General features: G+C 47.9%; 8 protein-coding genes across 15 annotated transcripts in view; 4 read left to right on the top strand and 4 right to left on the bottom strand.

Moving 5' to 3' along the window:
• Window positions 1-29: 29 nt before the first annotated feature.
• On the top strand, window positions 30-863 carry LOC118510712 (rRNA-processing protein FCF1 homolog). The gene is made up of 2 exons (XM_036052911.1): window positions 30-108; window positions 185-863. Exons 1-2 carry the CDS (start codon window positions 105-107, stop codon window positions 793-795), a joined length of 615 nt encoding a protein of 204 aa, XP_035908804.1. The 5' UTR covers window positions 30-104; the 3' UTR covers window positions 796-863.
• On the bottom strand, window positions 801-3,402 carry LOC118510708 (T-complex protein 1 subunit delta). The gene is made up of 4 exons (XM_036052908.1): window positions 3,148-3,402; window positions 2,653-2,705; window positions 1,988-2,587; window positions 801-1,911 (listed from the first exon to the last, which is right to left on the bottom strand). Exons 1-4 carry the CDS (start codon window positions 3,251-3,253, stop codon window positions 1,069-1,071), a joined length of 1,602 nt encoding a protein of 533 aa, XP_035908801.1. The 5' UTR covers window positions 3,254-3,402; the 3' UTR covers window positions 801-1,068.
• A 265-nt stretch (window positions 3,403-3,667) lies between these two features.
• On the top strand, window positions 3,668-5,044 carry LOC118510710 (U5 small nuclear ribonucleoprotein 40 kDa protein). Its single transcript, XM_036052909.1, has 3 exons — window positions 3,668-3,892; window positions 3,980-4,109; window positions 4,177-5,044. Exons 1-3 carry the CDS (start codon window positions 3,776-3,778, stop codon window positions 4,980-4,982), a joined length of 1,053 nt encoding a protein of 350 aa, XP_035908802.1. The 5' UTR covers window positions 3,668-3,775; the 3' UTR covers window positions 4,983-5,044.
• Window positions 5,045-5,046: 2 nt separating this feature from the next.
• Window positions 5,047-6,513, bottom strand: LOC118510711 (ubiquitin thioesterase otubain-like). The gene is made up of 2 exons (XM_036052910.1): window positions 6,138-6,513; window positions 5,047-6,058 (listed from the first exon to the last, which is right to left on the bottom strand). The coding sequence occupies exons 1-2, from the start codon at window positions 6,246-6,248 to the stop codon at window positions 5,333-5,335; spliced, it is 837 nt and encodes a 278-aa protein (XP_035908803.1). The 5' UTR covers window positions 6,249-6,513; the 3' UTR covers window positions 5,047-5,332.
• A 652-nt stretch (window positions 6,514-7,165) lies between these two features.
• On the top strand, window positions 7,166-8,384 carry LOC118510706 (60S ribosomal protein L9). Of its 2 annotated transcripts, none has more exons than XM_036052906.1 (3): window positions 7,166-7,186; window positions 7,622-7,873; window positions 7,983-8,384. In XM_036052906.1, the coding sequence occupies exons 2-3, from the start codon at window positions 7,633-7,635 to the stop codon at window positions 8,312-8,314; spliced, it is 573 nt and encodes a 190-aa protein (XP_035908799.1). In that variant the 5' UTR covers window positions 7,166-7,186; window positions 7,622-7,632; the 3' UTR covers window positions 8,315-8,384. The 2 variants fall into 2 exon arrangements, with proteins under 2 accessions (XP_035908799.1, XP_035908798.1); XM_036052905.1 differs by having other exon boundaries at window positions 7,167-7,244.
• Window positions 8,385-9,808: 1,424 nt separating this feature from the next.
• Window positions 9,809-14,172, top strand: LOC118510704 (protein aubergine). The gene is made up of 6 exons (XM_036052903.1): window positions 9,809-10,057; window positions 10,246-10,429; window positions 10,499-11,634; window positions 11,711-11,914; window positions 11,984-12,925; window positions 13,253-14,172. The coding sequence occupies exons 2-6, from the start codon at window positions 10,256-10,258 to the stop codon at window positions 13,515-13,517; spliced, it is 2,721 nt and encodes a 906-aa protein (XP_035908796.1). The 5' UTR covers window positions 9,809-10,057; window positions 10,246-10,255; the 3' UTR covers window positions 13,518-14,172.
• Window positions 14,173-14,451: 279 nt separating this feature from the next.
• On the bottom strand, window positions 14,452-17,703 carry LOC118510705 (malate dehydrogenase, cytoplasmic). Its single transcript, XM_036052904.1, has 3 exons — window positions 17,390-17,703; window positions 15,691-16,056; window positions 14,452-15,587 (listed from the first exon to the last, which is right to left on the bottom strand). The coding sequence occupies exons 1-3, from the start codon at window positions 17,390-17,392 to the stop codon at window positions 14,952-14,954; spliced, it is 1,005 nt and encodes a 334-aa protein (XP_035908797.1). The 5' UTR covers window positions 17,393-17,703; the 3' UTR covers window positions 14,452-14,951.
• Window positions 17,704-20,284: 2,581 nt separating this feature from the next.
• The window catches only part of LOC118510703 (E3 ubiquitin-protein ligase Ufd4), a 28,398-nt gene continuing 26,365 nt past the window's right edge, over window positions 20,285-22,317 (bottom strand). For 6 of the 7 annotated variants that reach the window (XM_036052899.1, XM_036052900.1, XM_036052896.1 and 3 more), the window contains one exon: window positions 20,766-22,289. In XM_036052899.1, the coding sequence (XP_035908792.1) occupies window positions 22,007-22,289 (283 nt within the window). In that variant the 3' untranslated portion in view covers window positions 20,766-22,006. Of the gene's footprint in view, window positions 22,290-22,317 lie in introns of all 7 variants that reach the window. The other variant, XM_036052895.1, reaches the window with a different exon arrangement.

The raw sequence follows: 22,317 nt of genomic DNA, 5'->3' as shown, positions 1-22,317 counted from the left end.
CAACAAACACATGTTTTGGTGGGTTTGGTTGGTATTGCGCGTTTCGGAAGGTGGTTCGGAACACATTTCGCTTCAGTTAATTCGCTTTCTAGAACAGATAAAACATGGTAAGAATACTCATTTCAATGTGTAATTAGTATTGCTACTAACTGATGCACAATTACACCCTTTGGATGCCTTCAGGGCAATAAAAATCAGCTGAAAAGGTTACAACAACAGCGTGCAGGTTTGCTGCGACGGATGATCAAATCAACCGACAGCCGGCTGAAACCTGCGGACCGTTCCAAAACAGAGTCGAAGAAGAAACGCGACCCCGACGAACCGAAGCTCGTAGAACGACCGCAAGGTAGTTCGGCCATGTTCTTCCAGTACAACACGCAGCTAGGCCCGCCGTACCACGTGCTGATCGATACGAACTTCGTGAACTTTAGCATCAAAAACAAGCTCGACATCATCAAAACCATGATGGACTGTCTGTACGCCAAGTGTATCCCGTACATCACGGACTGTGTGGTGGCTGAGCTGGAAAAGCTTGGACAGAAGTACAAATTGGCGCTGCGCATCATCAAAGATCCACGCTTCGAGCGATTGCACTGTATGCACCGGGGCACGTACGCCGATGACTGTCTGGTGCAGCGTGTCACCCAACACAAATGCTACATCGTGGCCACAAACGATAAGGACCTGAAGCGACGCATCCGCAAAATACCCGGTGTGCCGATTATGAACGTTGCCGTCAATCGATACGTGATCGAACGAATGCCGGACGCTTTCGAACCGTTGACCAAGAAATGATCCAATTTATTACTTTATGTTTTGTTTATTAAGAGAAGAGGCGAATACGAACATTACAAACAAACGGATTAATGCTGTGAATGTGTGTTTTAAATGAATCCGAATCGTATCCGTAAAGGAAATTGTTCCGCGAAGGCGTCGTTTAAGAAGCGGTGAGTGCACTTAAATGCGTGTTGGGTGAGTTAAGAATGAAACGCATTCGTGGGTTAGCGATGCGGCCGGGTGGGTGGTCGCGCCCTTAGGGGTAACAGATAAATACGGTGCTGCAGCTGCTTATTGCATAGTATTCACGATGTCATCGATCTTCAAGATCGAACGGACCGTCTCGGATGCGAGCGTTATCGACGAGATCGACACCAGCAGTGGCTGTACGACGTTCTCGGCCAGGATGTCCGTAATCGCACCCTTGCGCACGTTGATTCCCGCATTCTTTTCTCCCTGTGCGTGACGATTGCGAAGCTCCGTGACGGTGGCAATCGGGTTCAGTCCGGCATTTTCCGCGAGCGTCGAAGGAATCACTTCCAGCGCATTTGCGAACGCACGGAAGCAGTACGCATCGACACCCTGTAGCGTTTGAGCGTAAGCGGCCAGCTGGAGCGCCATCTCAATTTCGGGTGCACCTCCACCGGCGATAAGGGCACGCTTCTTCACCAGACAACGCACCACACAGAGGGCATCGTGGAGGGAACGGTCCGCTTCCTCGAGCACCAGTTTGTTCGAACCGCGCACAACGATCGACACGGTTTGTCCCATGTTCTGAATACCGGTCACTTTGACAAACTTTGTCGAGCCACTGGCAACCTCCTCAACCAGATCAGCGCTCACCATGTTCTCGGCAACGAAATGGTCTAGCGAGGCAATCGGGCGACAGCGTAGCGTTTTGCAAACGAACTCAATGTCCTCACGCTCGATATCCTTCACCACCAATACCTTGATTTTGTCCAGGAAATGTTGGGCAAGATCCGAGACGGCATCGCGAAGGATGGATTTTTGCACCAGAAGAACGTTACAGCCGGACTTTTTGATTTGCTTGACAATGTTCAGGATGTAGGCTCGTTCTTCCTTCAGCACACGGTCCATTGCGGCATAGTCGGACACAATTACGCTGTGATCCATCTGGAAGGACACAAGAAGGGTTTGTTTAGAGGTTAGTCCGTCCGTCTCTTACGAGCCCTCCCACCTAGATACTTACATCAGTTTTCGGTGCAGAGATGCAGAACTGAATCAGACCAATCTTTGCCTTTTCGATACGCTTCGGCCCATTGATGCCGGACGAGCGCTGTGTGAACACAAGCCCATCGATCAGCTCCGTATCCTCGATGGTACCACCAAGGCTGCGGATGATTTTGATGTTCTTCAAATCCACCGATCCGTGGGCGTGTGATTCCGTCACCTTCAGCACCGCATCGACCGCAATCGGTGCCAGCATACTGCTGTGCTGCGAGACAACCTTCGAGTTTAGCGAGGTGGATGCACTCTTCACCAACGATTCACGGTCGTTCAGCTCAACCGGGCGAGCCATTTCGGTCAGAATCTCTACCGCCTTAGCGGAACAACGCTGGAAAGCTTCCGAGATGGCTGTCGGATGGATTCCCATCTGCAGCAACTTTTCGACCGCTTCCAGAAGAGCACCAGCCACTACAACGACCGATGTGGTGCCGTCTCCCGCCTCAACGTCCTGTGCACGGGACAGCTCGACCAGCATCTTGGCGGCCGGATGGATGACGTTCATCTGTTTCAAGATCGTTGCTCCATCGTTGGTGATGGTTACTTCACCGTTAGATGCTTGAATCTGTAGGGAAAGCGAAAACAAATTTGAATCATCCGGAAGAACGGAGAGGTGTCTCGATTACTTACCATCTTGTCCATGCCACGCGGTCCCAAGCTGGTACGGATAGCATCCGAAACGGCTGTAAACGGAAAGCAAACATGAAGACACGGTATGCAACCGGCGTACGGACGTACGGAAGAACATCATATGACTCACAACATTGAGGTTAGGTTTGACAGAAAACAGTAAAATAATCAAAGGAAGCAGTGGAATAGTAACTATGGTTATTTAATGGGGATTAGATGTGTTTTTAAAGTAATTTAATACAAATCACCATCAAAATGGGAGATTAATGGGATTCTGCAGATTATTTGCATAGTTACGGAGCATAGACGGTGCATATTGGTTCTGAACAAAGCAAATGATCTCGATTGACCTCCCGCAAGTGCTGGAATCTAGCTTATTTCCATTCATTCATAAAATTGAATCTCTTCCAACAAAACCGAAGCACGTGAGTCTTTTCCCGTTTTCGCATCAAGTCGCATTTGTGAATTTGCCCGATTCCCCGATATTACACCCACCTTTGGCAGCATTAATGTTGCTCAGGCGGATGTCAGCCGGTTTGCTTTTGTCCTTGTAAGCCTGTCCCTGCGGCTTCATTGCAGCCATATTCGGTTTCACGACCATCCTGGAGCAGTTAATTTCACGTTTCTTAACCAATTGGAACGCAAAACGTAATAATTCAGCGATTAATTCACTGGATCGAAATGTACTGCAGCTAGCACCGACGACGATCTCACCACCAAACGCGTGCGGAACAGAATATTCGTTCCGTTTCCATTGCGTTCCTATAAACGAACGGCTGTCATTGAAGAATCAAAGGAAGAGTGACATTTTCACTCCCGTATTCGGAAATAAACAATTGTACATTGGGTTAAAACTGCGAGAAATCGGTGGCATTGAGAATAGCTATATTTAATATAATTTTCCTCCAAATTAAACATAAAAAGCACTTTAAAAATCAAAAGCATTCCTGGTCGAATTTTTATAGCGCCTATTGCCCATTTTTATAGCACTTCAAATGTCATTTCGGCGGGTGTCACAACAAACAAAAGAAAAAAACAAGGACGCTGTTTGGCCGGAAAGTGTGGTGGAAAACATTCTACTGTTAATCACTAAAATAAAGAACATTAAGCTTGCACGAACGAAATGAATGCCGCTGCAATAAAGCGTCCATCGGACGCACTAGTTCCAGTGACGAATGCGAAGAAATCTCGCACCGATATCGTTGCGTACACGGCCAAAGATAAACAGCTACTGGAGCAGGTACCGAAATCATCTTCCGGATTTGCCGGAGAGTGAATGTTTTGTTTTGGAAAGGTATGTTACTCTGCTTACACCTCTTTATTATAGAATGTTGAGCGAACGTCCGGTTTGTTGGGTCCAATTATGCTGCTTGAGGGTCATGGTGGGGAAATATTTTCTACAGAATTCCACCCGGAAGGAGAGCATCTACTGTCGACCGGATTTGATCGTCAAATTTGTATGTATCGCCGCAACAACGCAAGCAATGGCAGTGTATTCAAACGTATCCCTTGGTTCGTTTTCAGTTCTGTGGAAAGTGTACGACGAGTGTGACAACGTGGGTGTACTGAGTGGCCACTCGGGCGCAGTAATGGAAGCACACTTTTCGCCCGACGGTTCCAACATCTATACGTGCGCCACCGACAAGGTAGTTGGCGTGTGGGACGTACCAACCTGCACCCGCATACGCAAACTGAAGGGACACACACACTTCGTCAACAGTTGCAGCGGTGCACGCCGCGGACCCACACTGATCGTGTCCGGATCGGATGATTCGTCGATCAAAATATGGGACGCCCGGAAAAGGCACGTCGTCAGCACGTTCGACAACGCGTACCAGGTGACGGCTGTGTGCTTTAACGATACAGCCGAACAGGTCGTCTCGGGTGGGATCGATAATGAGATTAAGGTTTGGGATATACGCAAAAAGGAGATTGTGTATCGTCTGCGGGGCCATACGGACACGGTCACGGGGCTGTCGCTGTCGCCGGATGGTTCGTACGTGCTTAGCAATTCGATGGACAACACGTTGCGCATCTGGGACATTCGTCCGTACGTACCGGGCGAGCGATGCGTGAAGGTGTTCACAGGCCATCAGCACAATTTCGAGAAGAATCTGCTACGATGCGCCTGGTCTCCGGATGGGTTGAAGATCAGTGCCGGGTCGGCGGATAGGTTCGTGTACATCTGGGACACAACATCGCGTCGCATTCTGTACAAGCTGCCGGGCCATAATGGTAGCGTGAATGATATCGATTTCCATCCCACGGAACCGATCATCGTGTCGGGCTCGAGCGATAAAACGCTGTACCTCGGCGAGATAGAGGCTTAAGGCCCTGTGTGTCCGTTCTTCAAATATATTCAAAGCAATTTCTCTGCGTCTGAAAAGCTAAATCTATTAGTCTTGAGTGGTTTGATTTATTACTTTTCTTCCGTACATTGTATTTGTATTTGTTGAGTAGAGCATGCTAGGTATCGACGAATGTAAGTTACTGAATGGATCCAAGGTTTGCAGGAAACAAAGAGACATCATAGTAGAGACATGTTCGTTGGTATGTGATGGTAACGAATGCAGCATTCACGCAAAAAGATTAATAATCGGCCCCGCGAACTACCACCCGGTACAAGGGCTGCATTGCACACCAGCACACCCGCCAAATCCGTCCCCCACACACTACCACCTTACGCCTGCTGACTGTTGTTGGGGTACAGTATATCGTAATGCCCCGGACGGTACAACAGATACACGTTCGGTTTAAAACCGTCCGGAAAATCGTGAGCAATCACCTGATCCCCATCGCCCCTATCCATGTACTCCACGCGCACACCCGCATCCAGTGCCGAGCAGATGGCGATAATATGAATGTGGTCCGACTCCTTGTACATCGGTTCCACCTCCTGGTGGCAAAACTCGACAATCGTGATGTTCCCGTCAATGAAGTTCTGATAAAAGTCAGCCTTTTCCTGCAGATGGCTTGAGGTAATCAGCCGCAGATACACCACGACGTAATCCGAGTAGCCCTGCTCGTTGAACAGCTTGTGCAGCTCGCTCAGGGCAGTGGCGGTATCGTCACCCTCCGGCTTTACCTTGTTGATCACCTCCATGAACGTTTCGTAAAAGTCTTCGATCGTAAACGGCGGAAAACCGGCCTCAGTCAAGCGTTCGCGGGATTTGGACGCGTACTCGTAAAACTTTTGGAACTCTTCCTTGTTCAGCACCAAGTACTCCAGGTAAGCGTAGGCAAACGCACGGAAAAAGCAGTTCCCATCGGGGCGGCTGCGCCGGATCGCCCGGTACTTGGAGGAGAGATCTTTAATTTTTGATATGTAGACAGGATCGTCCAGATACTCCTGGTTGAGGCTGGCGATCGGCTGCGACTCACTGACTAGCGGGTTGGAATGAGCAATCTAAAACGGGGTGTTTGAAAACATGAGCATCATCTTCCTTCCACCTCCGCCGGCACCACACACACACAAACACACGTACCTCTTGTTCAATTTCACGCTGCTGTTTGATGATTAGCTCATCCTGATTTTCGTCTGATTTTGCATTTTTGCTGCCGCCGCTGCTGCTACTGCTGCTCTCCGAGTTGCTCATGGCGAACAAGAAGCCCGTGGAGGGAATCTGTATCCCCCTCCTACTTCGCACTGTTGTCTACAAATTAATTCCTATCACGGAATGAACGGCGCCGCAGCCGTTTGATGATACAGCAAGCAGACGACTGCACGAATATAGTACCGGGACAACAGTTACCACCGTTCCAAACTTTGCACAAATATATCCGGGGCTTCAAGCGGCGGACATTTTACCAACAAATACACACAGGGCCCGCAAAATGGTTGTAGAAGAGGTTGGTTGACAGCGCATACATGACAGCGCAGCCCGCAAGCCGGTTCGGTTCATGGCGCCTGTATGCCGGTAGCGGTGGGGGAATTGTATCTGCGTGTTTGGCGAATATTTTGCAACATTTTGCTATTTTTCGAACGCTAAATCATTCTGCTTCGAGGGGAGTTTTCATAATCGAATAGCAATTTGAGGCACTCGCATTATGAACGAACTTTCTACGAGCGCTCGATCAGGCACACTCCTTGGTAGGAACTTTTCTTTAAGGAAAATAAAATATTTTTATTGCATTTTATTCACAACACTGTTTAGTATTCCTTTGATAATCGTATTTAGAATAATTTCAAAGCGCCAAAAAGAAATTAAAATCAATTGCGGCTTATCTCTCGCTTTATGGTGATTCAGTTTGAGTAATATTTCGTATTTATCAACGCAAAACATAAATTGCTTCACGAAATAATGCAAATAAATATTTTATAACCGATTGTACGCATTTTCAGTCGAATAAAATTCGTAAAAACTACAACATTCCAAGCACCAACGAGTTTTTCAAAATAGTATGCGTTTTTAAAACGCAAACTCTGACAGCTACGCAATGGCCGCCACAGGAAAACAACCAAACGTCATCGCAGCGCGCAGGGTTGAAGACGGCACGAACTGTCATGTTCTTTTCCGGTTTGATTCTCAAACGTGTAAGTAGTGTTATTGCCGAGTCGGTTGTTTCTTTTTAGAAAATATCGTGTTAAATAGGTAAACACGTACGGAAATTATCGCTGAACCGAAAGCGGCACCCGTCGGCTGAGTGGAGAAGCCGGAAATGTGCACCATCTTGCAGGAATAGACGTCCTACGGATGTGTTCAAAAATCGTTTACACGAACGAAGCGGCACCCGTGGAGAGTGACGATGGAACGAGCGGCGAGGCGTATCTGTCAGACCCCGAAAGGGAGGTTTACCTCCGGAGTTGGCTGGTGGATGGTGCATTTTGCGTAAACCAGGACGGGTCTCGTGCGTGCTTTCGGTTTCAGTGATGAGAACCGCTCGGATAGTGTTGCCATTGTGCGAGGTGATGTGTATTCGAGCTCGGCTAACTTCGACTGTGTGTATGTGTCTCTGCTCTCGTTCACAGATTAGCTTACAATGAGAACCATCAACTCTAACCAGTCGGTGACCGTCCCGAAGGGGGTATCCCTGAAGGTGAAAAACCGCATCGTGACGGTGAAGGGACCGCGCGGACAGCTCGTGAAAAACTTCCGCCATCTAGCGATCGACGTTTTTAAGGTGCACCGCAAGAAGGTCACGGTGGAGAAGTGGTTCGGTTCGAAGAAGGAGCTGGCGGCCGTCCGTACCGTTTGCTCGCACATCGAGAACATGATTAAAGGTATGTTTGTGCGTTAGTTGGTGTAGTTACTGAGCAGGAAGCAAAAACAAGTGTGGGAAACCCGGCTCTAAATCTCCGCTTGGTTTCGTTTTCCCTTTTCGGCTTGCAGGTGTCACCAAGGGATTCCAGTACAAGATGCGTGCTGTACATGCTCACTTCCCGATCAACTGTGTGATCAGTGAGAACAACTCGTTGGTGGAAATCCGTAACTTCCTGGGCGAGAAGCACATCCGTCGCGTGAAGATGCAGCCGGGCGTGAGCGTGATCAACTCGACCAAGCAGAAGGACGAGCTGATCCTGGAGGGTAATGACATCGAAGCGGTTTCGCTATCCGCCGCCCTCATCCAACAGTCGACGACTGTCCACAACAAGGATATCCGTAAGTTCTTGGACGGTCTGTACGTTTCCGAGAAGACCACAGTGGTACAGGACGAGGAATAAGTTGTAACATTGTTGTAAGCATACGGAATGAAGCAGAAAACAAAGCGTGGTGTGTCCGATGGAAACTAAATCGTACCGTTGTGTTTGTGTGTTTTTTTTTTCGTTTGTCTCTCGCTCGCTTCGCGATCGGTTTGTTTACGTGTCGAGTGAATTTATTTTGTGAAGGAAGGGAACTTGCTATCTAGTTCAAGTTGTCGTTTTTGTAGTGTAATCCAAACAGCGCTTAGAGCGGATCCCATGGTAAAACTGACAAAACACGGCTTACGTGATACCTGGATCGATTTCGGTTCATCGATTCCGCCGTGTGTGTCCATGCCAGCCAAGAAAGTTGACCGAAGAATAACTGGATAAATCAACGAGGACCACGACAAGCCAAGCCAGGTCCAATCCGACTGAAGGAAACTTAGCTTCGGCCTTAAAACATTCCCGATAGGAAATTTCAGTTCACATACCAGCTGATGAACGACATTGGCCTCCGTCTTATAAACGAAGTCTCCTATAACCAGAACCAAAAGGATTTACCGAATGAATGGATGTTGTATGTTCCTGGACAAAAACCCCGATGGACTGGACCGTGCTATCTCGAGAGTTATCGCAGTACTGAACAATTCGTATTTGATCCTATCCCAGAAACGCTTAAAATCCTTGTCTTCGGGTAGATTCACCAAAGCTGTTCAGGATCACGTAGCACGACGAGAACCATTCGATTCTCACCTGAATCTCTGACTGAGACACGAAAACGGACCCTAAAGTCTCTGGAAGGTTATCATGAAAGCGCAGATTTCGACATCCGTGGCACGATTTGAGAAAAATCTTTTCTTTAAAAAAAGACAAGCTAGAAAGCTGCAATTTCATTTGCTTCATAAGCTGACAATGTATTTAGGAGACGACAGCTGGTTTTGCTCTGTAGTACCTGGTTTTATTTACCGGAAAGTCCCGCATATGGGTCGCAAAGGTCCGAATGGGTGTCCACACTTTGGTCCTGCCATTCACACGTGTGCGTAGCTTGCCTCACTATCATCCTTTTGGTAACACAGGTAGCTAGAAGGGGGAAGTGATGATTTATTACCAATCACTAGACATATGTAGGCGCATTCCTTTCCAGACCCGGCTTGGCTGTAATTTTACCACCCTAAATAAACAACCTTTTCCCAAGTTCAATTCGTTCGGTTCGAAACTATTAGAAAAAAAAACCAGATTACGCCATTTTCGAAAATGTCACCAGCAGTCATATTGGATATTGGTTAAATCCGTTTATCGCACTGGTTTTTTGCATTAATCCCCGAGGAAATAATATCATTAAAGCAGAAAAAAATGTTGAAAATACCGATAATTCAATAAAAACAGATTGAAATCCCCATTTTACCTTGTTTTTGTAATTAACCGACAAATCAAAATAACCCATCCGAGTATGTGTCACCCTGTGGCAATGCACAAGCGCTGCATGTGTAGCTGCGAGCTTAGGTTTTCTTTTGACGGTCAGTTTTGACAATTGGCACGCGGCTTCAGGGGGAAAATGCTATAGGCGGCACAAAATAGTGGCTAGCGAATTGGACGCTTTTTTCGCAGAACAAGTTGCATTCCACGATTTTGTGGTCGAAAATCTACCGATAGTGAGCATTTCGGGTGTACATTGTAGGGAAAACGGTGTGTAGATCGTAGTAAGCCGTACGGTATAGACTGTATTGGCAAACTGTACGAAATATAGCTTCCTGTGTGATAAAGGGTTCAGAGAAGCGGCAGGTAAGCCATACGATGTTATTGTCCTCCCAGAGTTCTGTATGCGTGTGCCTTTCCTTTCGCGCAAATTGCTACCGTTAGCAGTTTGTTGGAAGGCGGGATCCCATGCAGCGCGGGGCAAATGTAAATTAATCCGGTGCGCATTTTGTGCTGTGTGTGTGTGTGTGTTTGTTTTTTTTTTTTATTACTAGGCCGCTAAATATGGCGGACGGTAGACGAGATCCTCCGCCGTATGGGCGGGATCGAGTGCGCGGATCGATAGGATCACATTCGCCGTATGAGGGTGGAGGCGGTGGTGTGGGTCGCGGTCGCGGTGGTCCACCCCCGATGCGGGGAGGTTATCCACCGCAAGGCGCAACGTATCATACGCAAGAGGTAAGGTACCGCTTTTCCGTTGCGATGTGTGTATGTAAAGTAAACACATTGTTTTCTGTTTGATTGTAGCGTCGCCCGGCATGGCGCAATCCATCCCCCGGCCCAAGCGATGGGTCACCGTTGCCGAGCACATCTGCCGCCGTTTCGACGCCAGCATTCAGTACAAACGTGCACGAACCACCACCACAGCCGGCTGTTGCGATAGCACCGGCAGCAGCAGGTGGTAGCGGTGCCACCGCACTAATCCGCCAGCATCGTCCAAGTGGTCGAGGACGACGACCCCTGGCGGATACACTGCGCACGCGAGGTCCCGATGCACCGTCGAAGCACGGAACCACTGGGCAACCGCTTCTGTTGCAATCGAACTACTTCAAGCTGCTGAAGCGTGTCGACTGGACGCTGTACCATTACCAGGTCGAGTTTGTCCCGGCGTGTCCCAGCCCGCGGCTAACGCAATCGCTCGTGAACGAACACAAAAAGCTGCTCGGTGGGTTCGTGTTCGATGGCGTTCAGCTCTTTACCGCCTGCAAGCTGTCGAGCGATGAGCTCGTGCTGCACTCCCAGCACGACCGCACCGGGGACAAGTACGAGCTACACATCCAGCGTGTCGCGGTGGTGGACATGACGGACGAAACCGGCCTGCAGGTGTTGAATCTGATCCTGCGACGAGCGATGAACGGGCTAAACCTGCAGCTCGTCGGACGCAATTTGTACGATGCCGCGGCCAAAATTCCGATCCGCGAGTATCACATCGAACTGTGGCCCGGCTATATGACCAGCATCCGGCAGCACGAAAACGATGTGCTGGTGTGCTGCGAAATTGCACACAAAACGATGCGCATGCAGACGTGCTACGATATTCTGCGCGAATGTCAGCGGCACGATCGTAACTTTAAGGACGCGTTTAGGCGGGCCGTACTCGGGTGTGTGGTGCTAACCGGGTACAACAACAAAACGTACACGATTCACGACGTCACGTTCGAAACGACGCCGGAAAGTACGTTCGACACGAAGAATGGGAAGATTTCGTTTATGGAATATTACAAGAACAAGTACAACCTGCGCATCCGGGACGCGTACCAGCCGATGCTGCTGTCACGGGCGAAGAAGAAGGATACACGGTCGGGCGACAGTGAGCTGATGGCACTCGTGCCGGAGCTATGCCAAATGACCGGGCTGACGGATTCAATGCGATCGGATTTCAAGTAAGTTGTGCACTCGATCGCGATCGGGGTCTTTTGGGACGGTTGCAATGATTTCTGTTCCCCCTTTGCATTCTAGAATGATGCGAGCAATGGCAGATCACACCCGTCTGAATCCGGATCGACGAATTGAGCGGTTGGAAACGTTCAACCGGCGTCTGCAAACGTCCCCCGAAAGCCAGGAAGTGCTGAAAGTGTGGCAGATGGAGCTCGATCGTCGTCTCGTCGAGCTGCCGGGCCGGTTGCTTCCACAAGAGATGATCTTCTTCTCCACTACCTCCAAGTAAGTGCTGATTGCCTAGGCCTCGAAAAAAAGAACGTATCGGTCATACCTTTGCTCCGCTCTTTCCAGTGGTGTTCAAGCGGGCGAGAACGCGGACTGGACGGCACACTTCCGCGACAATCCCATGTTTGCGACGGTACGGCTAAGCCGCTGGTATCTCGTCGTCCCCGGTCGGTGTCAGCGTGAGGCGGGCGATTTCCTAAACTGCATGATCACGGCCGCCCGTGGCATGCGGTTCGAAATCAGCAATTGCGAGATGGTCCCCATGCCGGACGATAATCAGAGCACGTACATCCGCACACTGGACGCGATCATCAACAAAGATCCGCAGATGATTATGTGCGTGGTGTCGAACAACAAGTCCGACCGGTACACCGCGATCAAGAAGCGGTGCTGCGTCGATCGTGCAATCCCGACGCAAATTATGGTACAGAAAACGATCACACCGAAGAGCGGCAACGTGCGCACGCTTATGTCCGTCGCCACCAAGGTGGTAATACAGATGAACTGCAAGCTCGGCGGCGTACCGTGGAAGGTGAAGATCCCGCTGAACGGGTTGATGACGATCGGGTTCGACGTGTGTCACGATTCGAAGGATAAGAGCAAATCGTTCGGTGCGATGGTGGCGACGCTCGATCACGACAACCGCGGGACGCCCAAATTTTTCTCCACCGTCAGCCACCACTCGAACGGGGAGGAGATTTCCAACTATCTGCCATTGAACACGGTGAAGGCGTTGAACGAGTATCGGCGCGAGTTTGGTGAGCTACCGAAGCGTATTATCTTCTACCGCGATGGTGTGAGCGACGGCCAGCTGCAGTACATTTACGATCACGAGGTACGATCGTTGGTGGAGAAGCTGGGACAGATCTACAAATCGGCCGGCATCGAGCAGGAGGTGCTGCTAACGTTCTTCATCGTGAACAAGCGCATCAATACGCGGTTCTTCGACCATCGGCTTAACCCGCGGCCGGGCACGGTGGTGGATAATGTGGTGACGCTTCCGCAACGGTGAGTGAGAGATTGAAAGAACTCAAAGTCCGGGGTGTGTATCGCAGCGGTGGCTTAGGCAAGCATCAACCAATCGTTTGTCGCCATATCTTTGTTTTCTTGCTTTTCCCTCATGCCCTTCGCGTGGGTTTCAGCCACTTGACATTTTGGTGGGCCACGTGCAATCGAAACGCACTTGACCCTTGACACTTGATATGCTTTAAGAATGCTTCACAACAATGTGGCCCAAATTCAGAGCTACAGCCCAACAAGCCTCCTAGTCTTCCGATAACTTCCATAGATACTTACTGACGAGTTTTTCCTCTTCTCTTTTCTTCCCCGAAACAGTACCGATTTCTACCTCGTGTCACAGTCCGTGAAGCAGGGCACCGTTTCACCTACCGCGTACAACGTCATCTACGACACGTCCGGGCTGAAGATTGACCATCTGCAAATGCTGTCGTACAAACAGTGCCACCTGTACTATAATTGGTCCGGCACGACGCGTGTACCGGCCGTGTGCCAGTACGCGCACAAGCTGTCCTTCCTAGTAGGCCAATATCTGCACCAGTCGCCTAGCAACATGCTCGAAAAGAAACTTTACTTCCTGTAGCGGGCCGAGCGAGCGTAGCGTACGTGCGTTTTGGTGCGAGAGCGATCTCGCACGGCTACTTTGCCTTCCTTTTGTTTTTTTCCCCCACAGACAAGAGCACAGAAGAGCCAGAGATTTATTAGAGGTGTATAAGATTTGTTTCCGGTTTCTATTTTTTACCTTTTTACTTTATCACCCATAAAACGATGTGCTTCGTCGTTGCAGGGTTTTTCGGGATAGGTAGTTGACAATTTTCCGATGGGAGAAAAATGTTTTCTTTTGGCATTCGATTGAATATTTTGTCAAGTAGTTGAATAGACGCGCCCAGTCTTGACTCGCTGTTTAAGACAGAAAACTTTTGCAATTTAAAAATATTGAATCATATGCCCCGAACAAATTAAATCTCGTTTTCGAAGAAGGTCAGCTATTGAACCCCAGAGATTGTGAGGAGACACACAAGAAAAATGAATCAAACTTAAGTTTTCTACTTTTTTTTCAAAACAATTTTCATTACAAAAACTTTTTTGAAGATGAAATGCATAAATAGTGGTGTAGTGCAAGCGCGCATATTAATGAATCGAATGTACAGCAAGAGATATGGTAGCGTGTGAGACATATTTCGATAAAATAAAATCGAATCGATGGAGGGGAAGAATAAAGATTAGAAATTATTAGATATTGCCCTTTAGCCCTTAGCGAGAAGCCTACGTATTCTTCTTCTTCTTCTTCTTCTTCTTTGGCACTACAACCTCGAGAGGTCTCGGCCTGCCATTTCTGGCTTTCTGTGACTGGATTTTACCCGCAGCAGGGTAGTCAGCCCTGCGTACGGGGAGGCGGTCTGGATTGGATTTGAACCCCGGTCCTGCCGTGTGAAGACCGGCGCCGTTATCGCCTCGGCCACCGGACCGCCCCCCGAAGCCTACGTATAGCAAGAGGTAAATACGTTAATGATCAATACTTTTAAAAAAGATGGTTTATTGAACTAAGTGTACGTTTTAGTGTTTGCTGATGATGATTTATTTCTCTCCTCCTATAACGCTCTTTCTTTCAACTGGTTTAACAACAATTGGGTGGTCGATCTAGGCGCGCTAATGGAAGTGGGGTGTTGCCCCTCCTCTGTGTGTATATTTTGCTACTTCTTTCCTTTCTTTCTAATTCTAAACGGGAGAGATGCATAGGCCCCTAGCTAACAGGTGTGCGAAACTGCGCCAATGAAAAAGAACGAAAACTGTAAAACAAAATTTTGAACAATGATAAAAGGGGAGAAAACGAAAACCCTCCCTGTGTGTTAACTAAACCGCATTGAACGGAAGCTTTTGTTGAACCCTTGTTATAATGTTTTGTTTGACACACACACACAAAAGAACAAAAAAAGAAGGGGGGGGGGGAGGGTACGGGTACGTTGTGGGTGATGTAATTTTCTCCATACAAAATTCTGCTTTACAGCTTCACTAGTCAATCCGCAGCACACACCGCCATCGCTTCCTCCTTCTCCTCGAGCAGCTCCTTCGCCGTCACGTCCAGCTTGCTGCGGGTAAACTCATCGACCGACAAACCCTGCACGATCTTCCACTGCCGGTTTTGGATCTGCACCGGGAACGAAAACACGATGTCCTTCGGCGCACCGTAGCTACCGTCCGAGATGACACCCATCGACACGTACTCGCCGTCGCGCGTACCCGCGAACCAGTCGCGCATATGGTCGCTGGCCGCCTTAGCGGCGGACATGGCGGAAGACATCTTGCGGGCGGCAATAACGGCCGCACCCCGCTTCTGTACCGTTTCCAGGAACTGCTGCTTCAGGAACTCATCGTCAGCAACCGCTTCCGGGACGGTCTTCACCGCGCCTCCGACCTCCACCGAAGCGTTCCGTGCGTCCGGTACCTGGGTAGCGGAATGGTTACCCCAAATGATGACATTCTTCACCTTCGTGATGCCCACACCGAGCCGGCCGGCAATCTGGGCCTGGGCACGGTTCTGATCCAACCGCGTCATGGCGGTAAAGTTCTCCTTCGGGATGGAGGGCGCGTAGTGCGAGCAGACGAGCGCGTTCGTGTTGGCCGGATTGCCCACCACAAGCACTTTCACGTCCTGGCGGGGAAAAACAACAAAAGTGTATCAGAAAAAAATCTCTTATCATATGAACCAACAACAGATGGAGAACGCGTACTCCAGCGCGCGCACTCGTTCGTACCTTCTTGGCGAACTTGTCGAGTGCTTCGCCCTGCACCTTGAAGATTTTCACGTTCGCCGACAGCAGATCCTTACGCTCCATGCCCTGCTTGCGCGGCATTGCACCGACCAGGAACGCAGCATCCACATCCTTGAAGGCGACGGCCGGATCAGCGGTCGGTACGACGCTCACGAGCAGGGGCAGGGCACAATCGTCCAGCTCCATCACGACACCCTCCAGCACACCCATCATCGGTGGAATGTCGAGCAAATGCAGAATCAGGGGCTGGTTCGGTCCGAACACATCACCCTTCGCCACCATGTACAGCAGCGAGTAAGCGATCTGGCCGGCAGCTCCCGTCACGACAACACGGATCGGTTCAGCAGACTGGGAAGAAAGACCCGGGAGGCGAATTAAGAAAGATGTCGTGGTTTTGTTAGTGTAAAGGCGTTAAACTTCAATCAACATAATAATGGAACCTTTGCGCCGGCATCATCGACGAGTGGTTTGTTTATCTCTGTCGCTTTAACATCGCGCCTACTCCGATCACGCACAGGTGTTAATTGAGCGTACACACACAGGCAACTTCGCATCCCAGTTGCCCTTGCACATAAACATTTTCTTGGAGGTGGTTGTTTGATTAATATTCTAATCCCGAGCACCAGATTTATACGGTTGATTAGCAGCAGCTAAAGCCCGAAAAAAACAAAAAGTGAATGGGCGGCTTCGAGCTCATAGGACTGTAGAGTCTGTATACAAACATAACAGCAACACAATAAAACACGGCATAATAGTGTGCGCCGGCGACCGTCCGCGGTCTCTATGACGCGGCAATGACAATCGCGCGAAAGGTTGGAAGACAGTAGAGTGGCACCATACAGGAACCGGCCGGTTGTTTGTGTGTGTGTGTGAGGGCATAAAAAGGTCAAACCAATGACTCGCTGCTGCTCCGTGTGTTGTATTACATAAAGTAATTATTTTCCTTCTTTTCAGCCACAACAAGCGACAAGAAGAGGAGGCCGAGATAAGCAAATTTCGGTGAGCTTCTTCTTAATCTTTCCTACGTCATCACTCGTGTCCGATGAAGTGTGTACCACGGGACAGTTGCTAGTGGGGAATGGGATAGTGAAACAAACACAGCAGCATCCATTATTATCGCGGAAAAGCTGTCGACATGCTCCGTTGTGTGCATCGACCGTAGGGGCCAAAGGCGACCCAAACGACGACGGCTCAACGAATTTTGACAGATAATGTCCATCGGATAAGGAAGGCGTTTGGGAGGGGGGTCGGCCGAAAGTGGGGGGTTTGTGGTGTCTTCTAGATTGCCGGCTCCCGTCTCTGGTTTACACATCGATTAGACACTGACCAACCGGAGGACACCTACCAGTTGACGGCCGAAGGTGACCGTGGGCATTCTTTCTAGCGGAATTTTACCCTGCCCGACGTCATACTGGCAAGTCGTGTGTCAATGGTGGTGCATCGCAATGATGTGCATCGTCATCTTGCGAGCAGGCCATGAAGGGTGTATCGCTTTTTGCCATGGCTACCGGAAGGAAAAACACAGCCGGCTGCTACTTTCATAATTTCCGTTCCTATAGTTTTGTTGGTGATTGAACCATTTTCTTGTTCGCCAGAAAACACGCCATATTCTGCTACACGCTTATCACGTTCGATCGACCGGAATCCGGGGCTGTAAAGTGTAGAGTTTTGCATTGCTTACCATTTTTACAGCAAGTGGCGTTTTTTACAACACGGAAACGATATAAACACACACACGCACGGACACGAATTAACGCACACGCAAACGGTACTGAACGAAGGAACCAATGCAACCAAACTAATGCTGCCGGTGGAACAAAAAAGGAACGCGCCGGGTGGTTTTCCTTTATTTGCACCAGGAAGGAGGAAAAATTGCTCAAAAAAGCAAAAACCGATGCGTATGGGCTAAAATTCGTAGTAAATGCAGCACAACACCACCGTCCGCTCGAACAAACGCGAAATACTTAATGAGTATGGCGAGGCGTGAGATCTAGTGTGGTGGCGCTCTCTCACATTTAGGGTACGGAATGTACTCTCTCCCACTTCGGCGTTTTTCGTTCTCTCTCTCTATCTTGGGAACTAGCTCCAGTTACAGTGATGTAAAGCGCGAAGGTTACACTTGTTACTCCATTGCCTCAGCCTCATTGGTTGTCTCGAAAAAGTAATATTGTCGACCAAAAGACTAAATTCTTAACTAAAACTAGTTGGGGAAAATAAAATGAGATCGGGAAATGAAGAAATCAAACAAGTCTGAGAGAACGCAATGAAAAAGACTAACTTCCCAAAAAAGGTGGAATATTCGAGGATGGAGACCTTTGGATTGTTCGAAGAAAACCAAATCATCAAGGAGCCACTCGATATCTCGAAAATTGAAAGACAAATAATATAGTTAAGCAACGGATCTGCTGGCTTTCGACACCACTTTAAGATTCGGTTTGCTGGGAATGTGAGTCTTGAATCCGGTACAGCACCATGGTACTTAACGCATTAAACACGAAGATAATCCTCGAAAGAACAGATTGCGCAAGTATATAGACGCACGCTCTAGATCGCTCTGGAGAAAAGGCTGGACCATGGTCACCATGACTATGAGCTGCAGCCAATTTTTAGGACATCTAACTACCATGGCGGTCTGGTGGCCGAAGCGATAACGGCACCGGTCTGCACATGGCAGGACCGAGCTTCAAATCCCATCCAGACCGCCTCCCCGAACGCAGGGTTGTCTACTTTGCTACGGGTAAAATCAAATCACAGAAAGTCAGACATGGCAGGCCGAGACCTTTCGTGGTTGTAGTGCCAAGGAAAGTGACTTCTTCTTCCTTGGCACTACAACTTTCCTTTCACGTGAGCCTTATGATCCATTATGCACAAAGCCACTGGTCCTTCATATTGTGGTGGCCACATTATACGTGGGCGCTGTCGTAATTCGAATTCATCCAAAGCCCGGCTACACGCTTCCTCTTTTGTGCTTGTAATCGTACTATGGAGTATATGATCAGGTTCTTGCTCGGTCTCGCACAATCCCAATGTTATCACGGAGCCCCCGACTACCTTAAGGTATCGTCACCCACTTGTCTGCATGTGTCGAATTTACCAACGCAGCCGTTGAGGCGTTTTAACCCGGAAGGTTGGTGGCAGATATATCTGTGCGTGCCTGACTATGAGAAAGCATCTAAACAGAATAAATCGCAGTTGAAAATGTTTAACAATATCATTTAACTTTAAATTAACTTCGTGTTGCGTCCTCTCGGATTATTGAGATTGGTTACGGTCTTCAAACGGCAAGACTCGTATCTGATTTTTTTTCCAAACCATTCCACTTTATGCATGACTGGCTATTTGGAAGGAGATTCTTTACAAGTTTGGCAAATTCCTTCAAACCATGTCGCCTGTGCCTTAGCAATAGACAATCGCTCAGAACAACCTTCAATTTTCGTTAGTTCCATTTATTGTTAAATAATTAGTAACTGTGCCCTTGGTTAGGCAATACAACAGTATAATGGTCAGTCATCAAATATCCTTTTCTTCATCGAAACTGGTCGTGCAGGAAGGGGCTAAAGTCCGAATAGATGCCCCCCCCCACTCACGGCACTCACTTTTCGCTACTGCGTTACCTTAAATTCAGGTAAAAGTTAAGCTAAAGTGTTAAAAATCGTTGAAATAATGATTAATAATTATTAAAAATAATAAATAAATAATAAGTAAATAAATACTAACAATAAAAAGTCTGAAAAATATACCCTTTTGGGTAACTCAGAAGCGAAAAGTGAGTGCCGTGAGTGGGGGGGGGGGGGGGGCATCTATTCAGACTTTAGCCGGAAGGAACGCACTATAGATGCGAGAAAATACGCCTGCGCCTTTTTCTTGCACACCACTGTATTTTACTCTCCCATCTTCTTCCTGTCTGTTATCTCTTCACCCTTGCAAAGTACAAGAGAGCGAATTTTTCTCACCCCCCCCCCCCTCCTCAATCGATGGAAAAATGTGTGTGAGGGAGAGAGAGAGAGAGAGAGATAGAGAAGAACAAAAGATACATCGGTGGAGCATTAATTATGAAACAAGGTGGAAACAACACGCGCTGCTGCTGCGTTGTGCCAGCCATCATATGTGTGTCCATGTAACGAATTCGAAATCGGTATTGTACCATTGGCCACGAAGGGCCCTCTCCACCCCATTGTTATCTCCCGCCGAAGGTAATAAATGTACGCACTTTACGCCACTTGGCCGGCCGATAGCAACAAGCAATAAATGCCGAGAGGTCAAAAAATCATAAGCCATTTTCACATCCATGTGGGAAAAGCGTAACGGAAAAGCGTCACACGTACGTGTGTTTATTTTTAAACTGCAACGAAAACACATCTCACGCCGGTTTCTTTCTAGAGCCGTTTCGTTAGAAAGAAGAAATGTTATTTTAAAAACAAATCACTCAAAACAGCCGTCAATCGTTCACATGTTTTTTTCTTCTGTATGTATTTTATTCATTTTTTTCATTACTTTTTGCCTTACTATCCTCGCATATAATTCGTGTATTATAGGAGCGTTTTTTTGTTGTTGTCTGTTCCTTCGTTTAAGTATAGTGTGGTGTGTTGGTGCAGATTTCTTAAAACGCACGCAAGACTGAGAGTGTGTGTTGTGTGTGTGTGTGTGTGGGGGCGGTTTTAAGATTTTAGTGTGTCAAGTTCTGCCATTTTGTTTTTAATAATCTTTGAATAGAGCTATAATCAATATTCATTTGCTATAATTGTTCCTCAATCATCTATAACATTTTTCCTCTCCTTCTCTCACTCGTTTTCTACGCATTTTCCTTTCCTAACAGTTTTCACACCGCACGAACGTTCCGATCGATCGGTGAGTGTCTGAGTGGATTTCTTCATTTACTATTCCCATCCAACGAATACTAATACATATATATTTATAGAGTGAAGGGGGCGATATTATATTTCTTTTGTTTAAAAATCAAAAACTTCAATTCCACATGCGCCTTTTTTTGTTTGAGGCAAAAGTCGCTTCGCTCACGTCGTTGGTTGCTATTGGTTTCTTTTCCCCACTTTTTTTGGTGTGTGTGAAACAGTGTCGTACATATATACAGAGGAGTTGCGTACAAACACACACACACATACACACGCAGAGAGTAGTATTCGAAACTAGCTACATATTCCGTTACTTATGAATTTAGTAAAGTGGTGTGTAGTGTGTACACTCTATCTTTCGGGGGGGCTCGGCGGCCACAGTACACACGATGAAACCAAACCTTTCCTACTAATGCCTTGGGCAAACAGTGCGCACACACACACTCATACACACGGACACACGCACACACCACACCTCTATTAGATCTAGCTTCTATTCATACGCCACCGCCAGTAGTCAGCTCGCTCGCTGCAGTAGCTTGGTGTAAACGCAATAATTCATAACATTAAATGTAATATAATCAATCACAAAACTCATAGTTAGTAAACCATCATCGTTTCATCTCTGTTCTTACTTTCCATCCTCACCGATCCTTCCATTTCAACCCCTCCGGGCTGGATCATGACCGGTGATCCATTTTTTCACATCAACGATTCTCCCACACGCACACAGTTTTAAGGAGTTAGCAGCAAAAAGTCTAGACTTGTGAGTGTGTGTGTGAGTCGGGAAAACAACAATAATAGTGTGTAGTTCCGGTGGCGGTACAATACACGGGAGTACTTAGAGTGTACAAAACGTAAGAGTGTGTGTGTGTGAGAGAGAGAGAGCGGGGAACTAATTCATCTCTCGGATTAATCCTCGGTTTTTAATCCTAACTATCCTATTTAATGGTGAAATTATTATGTCCTTCAACACACGCACACACACACTTAAAGGAAACACTTTCTTTTGTAGTAGTATTTTTGCTTTTACAACAAGCTTTTGTTGTGTGTATGTATGTGCGCGCGTGTGTGTCCTTCTAATATATCATCTTCTTTTTCTTTTTGTAGCCTGTTGTAGGTTCAGGAGAGGATAGGAAATTGAGTGTAATGATTCAAAATTTCATCTAACCCCTTTTGCTCCCTTCAAAGTGTAGTAGTAGTAGTATCTGATCGTTGCTTAGCTTCGTTTACCGTAGTAACCCTTACAAAAATTACTAAAACACACACGCACACACCTTTGCTTAACACGCACACACACTCTCTCTCTCTATTCATCTTGTTTTTGTCCTATATCTCTCTTTCCCACTCAGTCAGTGTTTGTTCTGCCCGAACAATACAAACAACAGTTTATAACAATTCACACACACTCACACACTCGAACGTGCGCTTTCTCACGCGTGTTTGATTTAGTTCAGATGGAACCCTTTCTCCTTGGTGGCCGTCAGCAAGCGCTCGCGCAGGATCTGTTCGTTCGGATAGTCCGGTAGCTTCAGATAGTGGACGCAGGTGTTGACCGACGGATAGGAACCCTCGCCCGCATCGACCTTCCGGACGACCGTGAGCCGTGGATGTAGGTTCGCCAGTCCACCGGGCGGTAGACTGCTGCAGCCGGTGGTAAACTGAAGGAACGCTTTCCGTTCCGATCCGTTCATGCCCATCAGCACATTAACGAAGCGCAAGAAACCGGGGCTGTGTTTTAAGGGGGGAAGAGTGTTAA

This window comes from Anopheles stephensi, chromosome 3 (assembly GCF_013141755.1).
Source record: "Anopheles stephensi strain Indian chromosome 3, UCI_ANSTEP_V1.0, whole genome shotgun sequence".
Classification (NCBI taxonomy): Eukaryota; Metazoa; Arthropoda; class Insecta; order Diptera; family Culicidae; genus Anopheles; species Anopheles stephensi.
The sequence above is the reverse complement of the archived record's forward strand: the minus strand, read 5'-3'. Positions and strand labels throughout refer to the sequence as shown.

Bases quoted from the DNA above. Each gene is read 5' to 3' on its own strand.
- LOC118510708 (XM_036052908.1), bottom strand. From the start codon at position 3,253: ATGGTCGTGAAACCGAATATGGCTGCAATGAAGCCGCAGGGACAGGCT. The intron at 2,588-2,652 runs GTAAGTAATCGA...CTTTCCCTACAG, and splicing joins CGCGTGGCATGGACAAGATG to ATTCAAGCATCTAACGGTGA. The intron at 1,912-1,987 runs GTAAGTATCTAG...GTGTCCTTCCAG, and splicing joins TCTCTGCACCGAAAACTGAT to ATGGATCACAGCGTAATTGT.
- LOC118510710 (XM_036052909.1), top strand. From the start codon at position 3,776: ATGAATGCCGCTGCAATAAAGCGTCCATCGGACGCACTAGTTCCAGTG. The intron at 3,893-3,979 runs GTACCGAAATCA...TCTTTATTATAG, and splicing joins ATAAACAGCTACTGGAGCAG to AATGTTGAGCGAACGTCCGG. The intron at 4,110-4,176 runs GTATGTATCGCC...GTTCGTTTTCAG, and splicing joins CGGATTTGATCGTCAAATTT to TTCTGTGGAAAGTGTACGAC.
- LOC118510711 (XM_036052910.1), bottom strand. From the start codon at position 6,248: ATGAGCAACTCGGAGAGCAGCAGTAGCAGCAGCGGCGGCAGCAAAAAT. The intron at 6,059-6,137 runs GTACGTGTGTTT...ACCCCGTTTTAG, and splicing joins AGCGTGAAATTGAACAAGAG to ATTGCTCATTCCAACCCGCT.
- LOC118510706 (XM_036052906.1), top strand. From the start codon at position 7,633: ATGAGAACCATCAACTCTAACCAGTCGGTGACCGTCCCGAAGGGGGTA. The intron at 7,874-7,982 runs GTATGTTTGTGC...TTCGGCTTGCAG, and splicing joins CATCGAGAACATGATTAAAG to GTGTCACCAAGGGATTCCAG.
- LOC118510704 (XM_036052903.1), top strand. From the start codon at position 10,256: ATGGCGGACGGTAGACGAGATCCTCCGCCGTATGGGCGGGATCGAGTG. The intron at 10,430-10,498 runs GTAAGGTACCGC...GTTTGATTGTAG, and splicing joins CAACGTATCATACGCAAGAG to CGTCGCCCGGCATGGCGCAA. The intron at 11,915-11,983 runs GTAAGTGCTGAT...CGCTCTTTCCAG, and splicing joins TTCTTCTCCACTACCTCCAA to TGGTGTTCAAGCGGGCGAGA.
- LOC118510705 (XM_036052904.1), bottom strand. The intron at 15,588-15,690 runs GTACGAACGAGT...TTTCCCCGCCAG, and splicing joins TCGACAAGTTCGCCAAGAAG to GACGTGAAAGTGCTTGTGGT.